Source organism: Pteronotus mesoamericanus, unplaced genomic scaffold (genome assembly GCF_021234165.1).
Source record: "Pteronotus mesoamericanus isolate MK-2021 breed Mesoamerican mustached bat unplaced genomic scaffold, CSHL_Meso_final scaffold_54, whole genome shotgun sequence".
NCBI lineage: Eukaryota > Metazoa > Chordata > Mammalia > Chiroptera > Mormoopidae > Pteronotus > Pteronotus mesoamericanus.
The window spans coordinates 25,927,703-25,940,401 of NW_026555321.1; the positions used below are offsets into that span (position 1 = coordinate 25,927,703).

The window sequence follows — 12,699 nt, forward strand, 5'->3', positions numbered from 1 at the left end:
ATGCTAGACTTAAGCCACAACTGGGATCGCTCAATATACAAAGATCCATAAAAATGTCCCTAAACTATCAAAATGTCAGAACCCTTCTTCAAAACCAACATCTTTCTCACTACTTGGGGATACTGGCAAATTACTGCTACATCCGCAAACTTTTTGAAAGAGTTCTCAGACTAGTTTGCCTACTATCTCACATCATTCCTTCTCTTCCAAAACAGATTTCCTTAAGATTTGTAAACACCTTTTCATAAACAAATTAGAATGCTAAGAATATCTCCAGTGCAATCCATGGAGTTTATGCAAAGATTAACATAATGCATTTTTTTAACAAGACCAAAGAAAAGCAATAAGCACACCAAAATGAGTCTAATTTGCATTTCAGGAAACTTTAATAACAATTTATACTTAACAAAAAGAAGCACATATGGACCTGTCAGTTACTAGTACATACCTCTGCTTCCATAGCTAATTGGTACGCAGTTTCGAGTTCTCCAAGTTGAAGAGCAAGTTCAAAGCGATGCTCAGGATCTGTGGATACTGTAAGAGCTTGCTGCTTGAAGCCCTAAACAGATTTTAAAAAGTGTGTGTGTATGTATATAAAAATGTGTGTGTAGTCTGTATGTAAACATAGTTCACACACGAGCACTCAGCAAATGATCCATTTCCCTTTCAAACTAATAGATACCCTGCTGACACAGAAACCCCATTACTTGAATCAGACAAAAGTAACAGATAACAAAATACTCATGAGAAGATAGAGAAAAATTAAGGAGTTGTTAAATTAACTGATATGACCCCAGCAGAGAAACTTCAGTCACACAGTGCCTACTTTTCTCTTAAGCAGTGGAAACTGTGACCAATGATAGAGACACTCGAGTAAAACAACAACTAGTAAAATCAGAAATGTAAAATTAAAATGTCAAAAATAAAAGGATTTTAGAAAGTTGACTGAACAAGAATCATTTAAAAAAACAAGGCTGTTGGTAGTTTACTCACTAAGCTGGGTCTTAGATCCTCTAGTCCAGTCCCTCAAAGAAAAGGAAGTCAAACATAAAACATTCCAATTTTCTATCATCTGTAGGTCACTTAGCAAACATTTGCTTTCAGGTCCTAACACTGATTAGATGTCATTACCTATGCTTTTAGTGTTGGTCTCATGTTCAATTTATTCATCAGCAAGTGTTCCTTCCCATGCTCCACTCTACAGTCATCAGAAACAGGTGTTTAAACAAACTACTGTAATTTCTAAATTAGCTTCTCTCCTAAGACGAACAGTACTGGTGAGGTCTACCCTATGGGCAAGGTCTCCAACTCTAGAGAAGTGGTGTGTTAGACAAAAAGCTCACCCTTCATCAGGATGAGAATACTGTTACGGGATGGTCAGAATAGAGATGCTGGATAGCTTTCTGAGTTGTTCAACTGGATCTTCAGGATGGAATGTTTAATTTCCCAAACTATGTAAGCTATCCCTCCGTTATTGCCCATGAGTACAAAGTAAAAAGGCATTCTGTGTAACCTGCATACTCCTTTTCCCCCCTAGCACTCATGTAGACAATATAAAGTCTCAGAGTGGAGGATGGAAGATCTATCGAACTAGTCAGATGCTGGCAAGCACAGAGCAAATGAAATCAGGTGGACTAAATACAGCAGTATCTCGGTACTTGTCATTAATTCATTCCGGGACTCCGGACTAGTGCTGAAGCCAATGAGTACCAAAACTGACTCATACAAGTTCTAGCAAGTGTGACAGGTCCTGAGCAAGTGCCAGGTGCTGAAACTTTTTTTTCCTCATCAAAATGCGGTGAGTACAGGGTCTGATGAATTCTGAGGCTGACAAGTTCCAAGGTATGACTATAAACTTTTGTTTTCCTCCAAATCCCCTCTGAAAGGACACTAAAGGGATTCTTTTTTAAAGGCGTAAACTTTCAACGACACACAAAAAGAGGAGACATTCGTAGCACTTTTGGAAGCTGCAAGTCTGGTGGCAGAGTATAAACATCAATTAAAACACTAGAGAAAATTAATCCTAAATCAAGAGTGAAGACAACATAGAAACACCTGATTCACACCTCAGAATCCCCAAAGATGTCTCGTGAAGGGCAGTGTGAAAACAAAACTGCCTGAATGTCTGCACAAGAAGCAGTTCGATAACACAGGTCCCCCACTCCTCTCCTTCACACCCCTTACACACACAAAATACAAGGTTTATTCCTTGGAGAGGGTATCTGATCTGAGGGGATACCCTGTCCACTTGGAGGAAAGAGTCTTGAACATTGAAAGGAAAGTAAGAGATTATGAAAACGGATGGTGAGACTAAATGAAACACTACATTCTGAGATGCTAAGCTGTTCTCTCCTTAGCCCCCAGGATAGTGGTGACTGGGGAGCTTCTCTATAAACCACCCCAAGGGGTATGACTTAAAAAAACTAAAATGTCAACAAAAAAAACAAAATGTCTAGCTGACATGAGGGCTACAGGTCAGCTAGAACAGTGCCTGGTACAGTGTTAAATGTTCATTAAATTCATTAAATGAATACATGAGTCATTAAACTCATTAGATGAAGATACTGACATTGAGATTCCCCAATCAAATGGCCTACTAACATCACATATTGTAAGTCCATACCCAACAAGCCCAATCACAAACTCAGACCTCTGATCTGCTTCTTAGGCCTCCACTCTTAAGTGAGTGCCCAAGTACATCAGACACCTGAGGAAAACCTCTAACAGGAAAAATAGAGATCAAAGTGAACCAACAACCGTCACGTGACAGAAGCCTACCATGTAGGGGAAAAACTTCAAAACAATAAACTCTCACCTACATCCTCAGAAAAATGAGGAAAAACTTTACCCATAAACAAGATTTACGAAATCCAAGAATAACTAAATGAGAAAATGAGTGCAGGAGGTCCAAAGTAACAATTCCACTGAGAGACTACAGAAAACAAAGGAAGGAAAGCATCAGAGAAATGATTTCTAAAAACTCAAAAATGAAGGCTGCGTGTTTCCAATTAAGAGTTCGTCTCATACCCTGCAGAATGAATTATACTTGGCTCCTTTCAAGGCCCACCACCACGATATCGCAGAACAATAGGGACAAGATCCCAAAAAGCTTCCAAAAAGAAAAAACAGATCGGGTATCAAAAATAAGGAATAGAAATGACTTTTGACTTCATTAATAACTAGAAGCTAGATGGCAATAGAATGAAGTCTTTAAAATTCTGAGAGACAATTACCTCCAACCTAGAAGTCTATATCCAGTTAAATGGTCGATTGTATTTTAGGGTAGAACAATGGCACTTTTAGGTAGTCCAGGTCCCAAAACTTCCCTTAATAAGCCCTTTCTCAGAAAACCACTGACGGACATGCTCCAGCAAAATGAGGAAGTAAACCAGGTAAAAAGATAGGGAATACAGTGAACAACAGATTCAACTCAAGAGAGAGGCAAAGGGGAGGCCCAACATGATGCTGAGGGGGGATTATCCACGATGAAAGCAGAAAAACCAGTTCAGACTGAAGCAGACTAAACATACTAGGAGATTTTAAGGAAATCTGAAGAACCAGCAGAGTAGGAAAATAACCATAAGTACATTAAAAAAAATAAGCAAAGTATAAAAAGAGAGGCAATCATTACTTTCAGGGAAAACAAACTGCAGGGAGGGAAAGCTACACCACATGGCTCAGTTGTAAACAACGGTTACATAGCCACAATAATGTAAATATTGAAAGCTGATCTAATCAAAATCATAACAACTATATTGGAAGGATAAGGAATAGGAAAATGACATGTATGAGGCAGAAGTGTAGGGGTGGGGTGAGAAAAGTAAACTCTCATTTTCGATAGAGTGGGAAGTCATAAGAAAACACCTTAAGCTGAGAAACATCAATATAAGCCTGTTATTTACAATCTGGAAATAAATACAAAGAGTCAGCTAAAAGAATTAAAAGTGATGACCTCTAGACAGTAGAAATGAGGGAAGGGAGGGCTGTTTTTTCCTAAAGCCTTGTAAAACTATGTATATATAATTTAAAAATACCGCATTAAGAAAAAGGCATATCACTCATGGTAAATTTTATGTGATGTGTATTTTACTATAAAAAAAAATAAAGCCAGCCCTGGCTGGTGTGGCTCAGTGGACTGAGTGCCGGACTGCGAACCAAAGTTCGCTGGTTCAATTCCCAGTCAGGGCACATGTCAGGGTTGCTGGCCAGGTCCGCCAGTAGGGGGTGTGCGAAAGGCAACCACACATTGATGTTTCTCTCCCCCTCTTCCCCTCTCTCTAAAAATAAGTTGATAAAATTTAAAAAATAAATAAAGCCAGCTAGGAGAGATAGAAGCATCAAAGAAATGAAAATATTAATAGAATGGAAAAAAATCTACAGAAAGGGAAGACTGATAATTACCCCCAGTATTTAAAGGGGGGGCTAAGGATCTTGAGAAAAAAGGATGAGTATAACAAGTGACTTAAATTACAGGAAAACTCCATTGCCATAAGGAAATCAGTGGTAATTAAGAAATAAAGTCTTTCAAATTCATATTAACATTCTTTTGAATTGCTGGTTTTAAGAAACACACACACAAAAACTAAACCAACAAAACAAAACCAAACAAAACAAAACCCTCTTACCTGCTTTTCCAAAAAGTGTGCAACTCTGGTCCTTTGTTCTTTTGGAATGGTAGGAAGGACCTTATCAGCCATGCTGAAGTCCCTCCTCATGACAGCCGTCTGGTATTCCAGCACTGAAACCAGCAGGGAGTAGCTAACGATGTTCAGTTCTTTATCGCCCAGATAAAGCCTGTTGTCTTTAGGAATATAGCCCAGGAGATACATCGTTCTGTGTAAGAGACAGACACTAATTTAGAAGCCCTAATCAGAACACGCACATACATACTACACTGCGTCCTGCTCAAAATCTTTTCATTTGATTGATGTAACTTTGGTTAGCAATTACCAACCTACTAAAACTATAACAATGAGAAAAATCAAGCCTATCATTCCTACAAGTCAGCAATAGGTTTGTTTAAGAAGTATACTCTTAAATTTAGGATGCTTAAGACAAAAGCAAAATGATACTCAGCTACCTGTCCAAGTGGGCAATGGTGACGATTTCTCCTCCGACATAATAATTTAATCTGTTCACAGAACTGGTGTAAATGAAGCAATCACCTACCCACAACCCTGTTTTCACAATTTCCTGAATCTCACCAAGAACCTACAAAAAGAAAGGAAAGTTTATTATTACCTTATTCAACATTAGAAATCCTGTCAGTAACAAAAAACTGGATATAATTCAGGGTGATAAGGCAGAGTAATGAAGGCAAGGCAAAATCCTATTTCAAGAAAGAAAATCTATCCTTGGAATGTCTATCTTCACTCTTCATTTAAGAACAAAATTGGGTGTAAGTATTTGTAATGTCAAATCTCTGTTGTGTCAAAGCTGTGGTCTAAACTCCTAACACACATTAAATTGGCATAATAAGTATTTCATACAGTCTTCCAGGATATCTCCACAATTTATCTTTACTTGAAGGCTCATTTAAATCATTCCACCAAATTGTCTTAAGACCAAAACACCTTCTAATTTCCTTAATGAAAGATATCAAAATTAGTCTTAGAATTCCCTTAAGTCAAAGCACAAATTTCTTTTAAACATGAATACTTTCAAACCTTGATCTTTGCTCCAAGATTTTAATTTCCACATTTTACCGTAACTCTTTAAATGCTTAGCTTCCCCAAGCCTAATTTATACTAAAATGTTAAAATGAGTGAAGTTCTAAGAAATCACTTAAAAACAAAGCTAAAGTTGTGCTGATGTAATTACCTCGAATGCATCTTCAATGCCATCTTCAGTGACTCCCTCATGTGTTTCCTGTGCAGCCAAAACTTTTTCTGACAGATACTTAAGGATAAAAAATGACTCCTCAGTGGCAATACAGACTAGCTCTCCAGAGTCAGACCAGAAAATCTGTAACATGACAAACAAAAACACAGACAAATTATTTTGGATTTCAGAGTGGATATGATAAACAGCACACTTTATTTCTCACAGATTAATCTTACATCCGGATGTAGTGAACATATACATGTATTTGGGAAGGTGGACAGGGCAGTGCTGTTCTACTTAGCCTGCAAATGGAAAGACAAGGGAGAAAGGAAAGAGAGCTGTCAATGTTCAGTAGATGTGCTGTAATTTAGAGGAGGGGTAGCCCATTCACTATTGTTCTAGAATAGTGTTAATTCAATTCTCTCTGAACTTTTTTAGACATTGTTTTCATAATCACCTTCCCCTATGAAATTTTAATACTACACATACTACTGTATGTATGTTTATATATGGTAAACATATTACATGATATGCATATACATATAAATACATACACATTATAGATAAAAATAATTAATTTTTTTCACCCCTCATGAACCGACTTTTGTCCCTTTGCCCACTGAGAGTACACGCTATTATAGCAGACAGAAACAGGACCCTAGGGAGGTGGATTGTCTCCAAAGATACTTTCCTGACATTGAAAGCTGTCAAAGAAGCAGAGGCAGTTCTAAAGGTAGAACAGTTTTGCCACTGGAGACAGTTTCCTAACGTTTAAACAGCCATTATCAGATAAAGTATGAAAAGACTTTCTGAAACGAATGGGAACTTTAATGGCCTTTCCAAGTGCAGGACTTCATGACTTCTTGTCCTCAAAGCTTTTTTTTTTTTTTTTTTTTTTCCTCAGTCAGAAACTATTTAAAATGTGAAAAGCACTCAGCATTTGTAAAACTTTTTATATTTTTCAAACTATGCAGCATCCATTGCCTTATTTTAATATCACAACTCTGAGTGTTAAGCAATCCCGAGGTAAATGGCGCCATGGTCAACATAATGGAACAAGGACACTAGGATACAATGACATTCCCTGGCCTCAGGGACCCAGAGCTCATCACAAAGATGCACAATCCAAAAAAACAATGGAGGGAACTCACGTGTTTGGGCTGAATTTCTATTCTGCGTATAAGTTCTGTATTGTCCCAGTCATAGAAAGCTAGGCCATTTACAGATCTGACCCCCAATAAGAAGCCTCCATAGATACCTAAAAAGAAAAAGGGTTTTTTGTACATGTTTTTCGAGCCATCACAAAGCTTCTATAAACATATAGTGTATAAATAACACTCACTTTCAGCTCCAAAATCCGGTTTAAATGATTTTTTTTCCTTAAAGTTCTTAAATATCTTTACAACGCTGTTGCTCTCTCTTATTGCATATCTGGGGGGGGAAATGGAAGGCAAACATAGCATATTATATACTAAACCATATTTCAACCACAGGTCACTAGTTTCTTCAAATATATTTAAGTAGGGAACTACGCAAAAATATAAAATATTTGAAGATTCACTAATTTATTTTTTCCCTAAGTTCAGTGAACTCCTTACAGTTGGACAAACTATAAATGGGTTTTACACTATTACACAAATTATTAGGGCTTACCAACTATTTTAGAAACTGAAAAAGACCCTAATGTACATCAACAGGTGAATGATTAAACAAGCTGTGGTATATTTGTACAATGGATACTGCTTTGCAAAAAAGGAACCAATTATTAATCCATGCAACAATATGGGTGAATCTCAAAAACACTGTGTTGAGCAAAAGAAACCAGACAAAAGAGTGTACATTTATATAAAATGCTAAAGAAAACACATCTAATCTACATGGTGCCAAAAATGCAGATAAGTATTTGCCTGTGGCCGGGGAGTAAGGGCAGCATACTGACTATTAAGGGAAAACATGAGGATTTTTTTGAGGTGACAGAAGTGTCCTCTATCTTAATTGTTCTGGTGGTTAGTGTTTGTAATTCGTTTAAATTCACTGAAATGTACACTTAAATTATTTGTATAAATTATACAGCAATAAATGTGACTTAAAAAATAAAAAACAACTTTTACAAGTGGCTCACTAGTCATCCATGTTTGGCAAAAACTTAAGAAAATTGTATATAATTCAGGCTTCTGCCTTGCAAAGGAGCTGTAGCCGTTGCTGGCTATTCAAGAATATTCATTGACAAGTGCTATGCTCAGAACAGAAAAGATGCTGAACAGTGTCGCAGCTGGATAAAGTGAAAGAAGGAACTACCAAGCCAGAGGCAGGTATGTTGGGAAAGGTAAGGCAAATCGAAGTTCATTTTAGTACATGGAACTACGCATGAATGAGTGTAATAAGGAAATTTATGAGAACATCAAAATAGTTCCTTACCTCTCAGTGAATCTTTTTGTTTAAAAAAAAAAGTGCATATTTTTACACAACACTTAGGCTTAAATTATCCACTGTTGGAGCCAGAGGCAACACAAAATATGGGAAAACAAAACTAAGAAACCTGTGAAGGTATAATTCAGAGTGTGGCCTGAAAATGACCAAAACCCTAATGTTTATTACATGCACCAAACTGGAATCAAAAAGGGACCAGTCAGTGACTGACTAGTATAATAATTCAGAGTTAAATTATATTTTTCCTGTTTTTAAGCGGAACACTTTATGAACATTCTGAATACAGACCAAATTTGTTTTATTAAGAATGGGAGGTAGTATCACAGAAAATGAGTTTTTTAAAAGATTCAATGAAGCTCTTATCAAGATGACATCAGACTACAGAATCTCTCCCAGACTCATCTCATAAAGGGATGGCAGCGCCTGAGGGCACCAGGTCAGAAGATCACCCCAGGTCACTGGCCAAGGACCTGATTTGAGAGCCTACTTACCTTGCGCCCAGGCCCTGCCATGGGTTACCATCAAGGAAATGAATGCTGGGTCCCCAGTTAATGGGATTACTAGGTCAGTTTGCGTGAGCCAGCTCAATCCTGAATTTAGAAAGGGTAAAGGCAGCTCACGCTGCACAGCTGCCTCTGACTCTAACCCTCTAACAGGCAGCTCTGATGAGAGCTGTTCTTTAACACAGAGCAGCACAGCATACACTGGGCCTCAAGAACCTCTTTCACACAGCCACACACAGAACACCCATTTGCAATCAGGGCCGGCTGGATATCACAGTCCACTTACTCTGAGGAATCATGGGCCCATGCAAACTCCTGGGCAGACCCAAAGCTCTTGTTCCTCAATGCCATTGCTGTATAGATGATATACTCGCCATCACCACAAACCACAACAAACCTAGAAAGTACAGAAGCCAGGGAGGGAATTATAGAGCGCATGTACAGGAAACAATGATTCATATTTATGGTAAAATACTTCTTTTTTTAATCCTCACCTGAAGATATTATTATTGACAGAAAGAGAGGAAGAGAAACATTGCTGTGAGAGAGAAACATCAGTTGGTTGCCTCCTATATGCACCCTGGCTGGGGATCAAACCCACAGCCTAGGTATGTGCCTTGACTGGGAATCAAACCTGCAACCTTTTGGTGTGCGGGACAGTGCTCCGACCAGACCACCCAGCCAGTGCTATGGTTAAGTATTTCCAATAAGTGTTACTTCAATCAACTATTACAACTGAACCTATTTTCTTTTAAAGCTATACATATCTATGGATATAGAGCTAGATTAAATATTCTACCCAACAAATCCAAAAGCAAATTATGAAATGGGGTTATTGCTGTAGTGGCTTTCTTTTAGAAACAAAGGAGAGTGGGGATGGGAAGATGAGAATCACTGGAGATGCATCAGAGAGGATTCCAATAATTCAACCAGTATTGGTTGAGCACCTTGCCCATTACATTTATACCATAAGAAGGCACTATCTTGTTGCAAGACTATCTTCATTTTAAAACTGATCATTCTAATGAACAAAAATATCTCACTCCAGTTTTCACTGTTAAATTTATCAAAATAAACATATTTTAGCATTTAAATAATGAGTATAAATAGCATGTTGCACAGTCAAAAATTTTCTCAATAGACATAAAGCAACCCTCTTTAAAAGTTGTAATTTCGAATACGGTATTGGCTGCTTTTGGATTGTCAATGGTGAACTACAACACTTACAGCAAAAAATGTGTTATATTAAGGGAAAAATATATAATGTGTTCTTAATCTTCATAAAAACACTTTCTTACAAATAATTATTTGTATCACCATTTACTGAACTAGGCAGCACAGCTGGTTTATATACTTTGTCTTTTTAAAAAAATACTCATATGCCCAGATTTACTGTAAATTAATTTTTAAAGCTCCACAGGCTTAAATTCATTGTGCTAGCAACTCTTCTCTCACAAGAAGTTTGGTGATTTATAAATCTTAAGGGAGGAACAGAACTGATGGTTCAAATTACAGAAAAGAAAAGGAAATACTGCCAATTCCCAAACCTTTTCAGCCCTGACCAGTGCGTGTCAGTTGGCTGGGTGTCTTCCTGCAAACTGGGGCGGGGGGCGGGTCACCAGTTCAGCTGCCTGTCAGGGCAACTGGCTGGGTGCACGTTCAGTCCCCCAGGTGAGGCACGTATGAGTGGCAACCAATCAGTATTTCTCTCTCAAAGCAATGTTTCTCTCCCTCTCTTCCTCCCTTCCCCTCTCTCTAAAGATAGATAAATTCTTTGGGGGGGGGGGGAATATATATATATATACACACACACATATACACACACACACTTCAGAGCCAGCTCTTCTCTTTAAGAGCAATGAGTCAGCAAATACTGAGAGCGTACCTACTGAGTCTCAGAGTAAGACATGGATCCTTGCCCTCAAAAAGAGCACAAGGATACCAACCCAACGCATTTGAAATAAGAGTAAACACAAAACTACGTATCTGTTCAAAACTGTATGATGGCACCAGGCCAGGAAGGCAAATACGTTATACCTTGTGTGCCAACGCGACCCACTGGTATGGCTGCCTGCCGCTGCACTGAGGATTGTGAGGCCAGGGCAAAAGCTCAATAAGGAATGCCCGCTGCAGGGCAGGAGTGCATCTTCTGTGGCTATGCAAACCCTGCTCTAACATACACAGAAGCTCAGAAAGAGATTTTGGTTATGGCTTACCGCCCATTAGGATTGTGCTGAATAGTCTGAGGGTAAATTTCACAACTGCCCATGTCCTTTACGGCCAGTGGCAATCTTTCTCCATCTTTAATTTCAGCATCTCCCATTGCTTTTAGGTTGGCCTGCTGGATTTCTGAATGCTTGGCCCAAATTATCTTTCCATTGGCATCCATGGACATGGCAGGCTCCTCCCGACCAAGCTGGAAGAATGACAAATGACTTTCAGCAATGAAAAGGAAAAGCAAGACCACAACAAAATAAACAGTGCCTACTTTCCTTTCTTCCACTTCAAATCTCCAGTGCTTAATCTCTTGTGCTTAATAAAAGCAGTGCCAGTTTAACAAAACTGGTGACTTGGAAAATGACTGTACTAAAACACAATGAAAATTGCTTCCCCTGGGTCCATCCATTCAGAGAGATGTTATAATTAATGATTACCTTAACAATGATACTCCCTTCATCATAGCCCAAAGCGACATTGTTGGACCCTCTCAGACTGGCCACACACCACACCCTCTCCATTCCGTAATTTAATGTGCTCTCAAGGCGATACGTGCTTGAATGCCATATACGCACAGTTCCTAAAAAGAAGAATGGAATAATCCCTTTTAATTTAAACACTGACAATGAACTGTGTCAGTTGAACCAAACACATGGAAGTCTTTATATTCAAACAGAAAACACTTCCTGACAGCTTGATTTTTTTAAATCTATAGTCTATAAGTGATTTTATAAAGCAACATAAAGAATTAGTAATAGAAAATATATAAGAAACTAAGAAATATAATTTTATTTTATATTTTTTAAAGGTTTTATTTATTTATTTTTAGAGAGAAGGGAAGGGAGGGAGAGAGGGAAACATCAATGTGTGGTTGCCTCTTGCGCGCCCTCTACTGGAGACCTGACCTGCAACTCAGGCATGTGCTCTGACTGGGAATCGAACCAGCGACCCTTTGGTTCACAGCTGGCACTCAGTCCAGAGCCACACCAGCCAGGGCAAGAAATGTAATTTTAAGTGTGAACTAATGAAAAGATTTCCTGGCTACAGTGCATACTATGTTCCAGGTGCTTTATACATGCAATTTCTTCTCAGCCTTTCACTATAATCCCATGAGGTGGGTAAGTCTGTTCCCAATTCACAATTTGCCCAAATCACACATCCATGAAATGGCAGAACCTGAATTTGGCCCCAGATTTTAGACTCCAAAGCATAGCCTTTTTCATTTTTTCTTGAGGACTCTGGAGGTCCTCTTTTTTAAGCAATAGAGTCAAAACACATCAGGAGAAGGATGATGATGACGATGCTGCTGCTGCTGCTGCTGCTGCCGCCCCTTTACTCTTTTGTAGTTTAAGTATTGTACTCTAAAAAAATATTTAAAATCCTTGGAAAACTCCTAATACAACACAAGGCTGTAGCTGACTCAAATATCCACTTAGTAGTTATAAGCATAGGAATAAACATACATTTCCAACTTACCATCTTCTGAACCTGTGATGATGATTGGCAACTCAGGATGAAAACTGGCACAAGACACATTTTGGGCATGTCCCTCCAGTGTCTGCACACATGTTTTGTTCTGTAACCAAGACATAGAAAACACTTTCATTAGTGAAAAAAGCAACTCATCCTTAATTTTGCCAGGTACACAGATATATTATAAAAGACAGTGGTTATGACAGTCTAAAAGCATTCAGTATAGACAATTTTTAAATAGAATTATCTTCTG

General features: G+C 38.3%; 1 protein-coding gene across 1 annotated transcript in view; it reads right to left on the reverse strand.

The window, feature by feature from the left end:
- The window catches only part of COPB2 (COPI coat complex subunit beta 2), a 33,728-nt gene that overhangs the window by 4,607 nt on the left and 16,422 nt on the right, over positions 1-12,699 (reverse strand). The window contains exons 7-16 of the mRNA XM_054595450.1: positions 12,450-12,549; positions 11,411-11,553; positions 10,973-11,172; positions 9,043-9,153; positions 7,166-7,254; positions 6,975-7,081; positions 5,821-5,964; positions 5,081-5,211; positions 4,626-4,833; positions 449-559 (exon numbers count right to left, since the gene is read on the reverse strand). Coding sequence (XP_054451425.1) covers positions 449-559; positions 4,626-4,833; positions 5,081-5,211; positions 5,821-5,964; positions 6,975-7,081; positions 7,166-7,254; positions 9,043-9,153; positions 10,973-11,172; positions 11,411-11,553; positions 12,450-12,549 — 1,344 coding nt within the window. The remainder of the gene's footprint in view (positions 1-448; positions 560-4,625; positions 4,834-5,080; positions 5,212-5,820; positions 5,965-6,974; positions 7,082-7,165; positions 7,255-9,042; positions 9,154-10,972; positions 11,173-11,410; positions 11,554-12,449; positions 12,550-12,699) is intronic.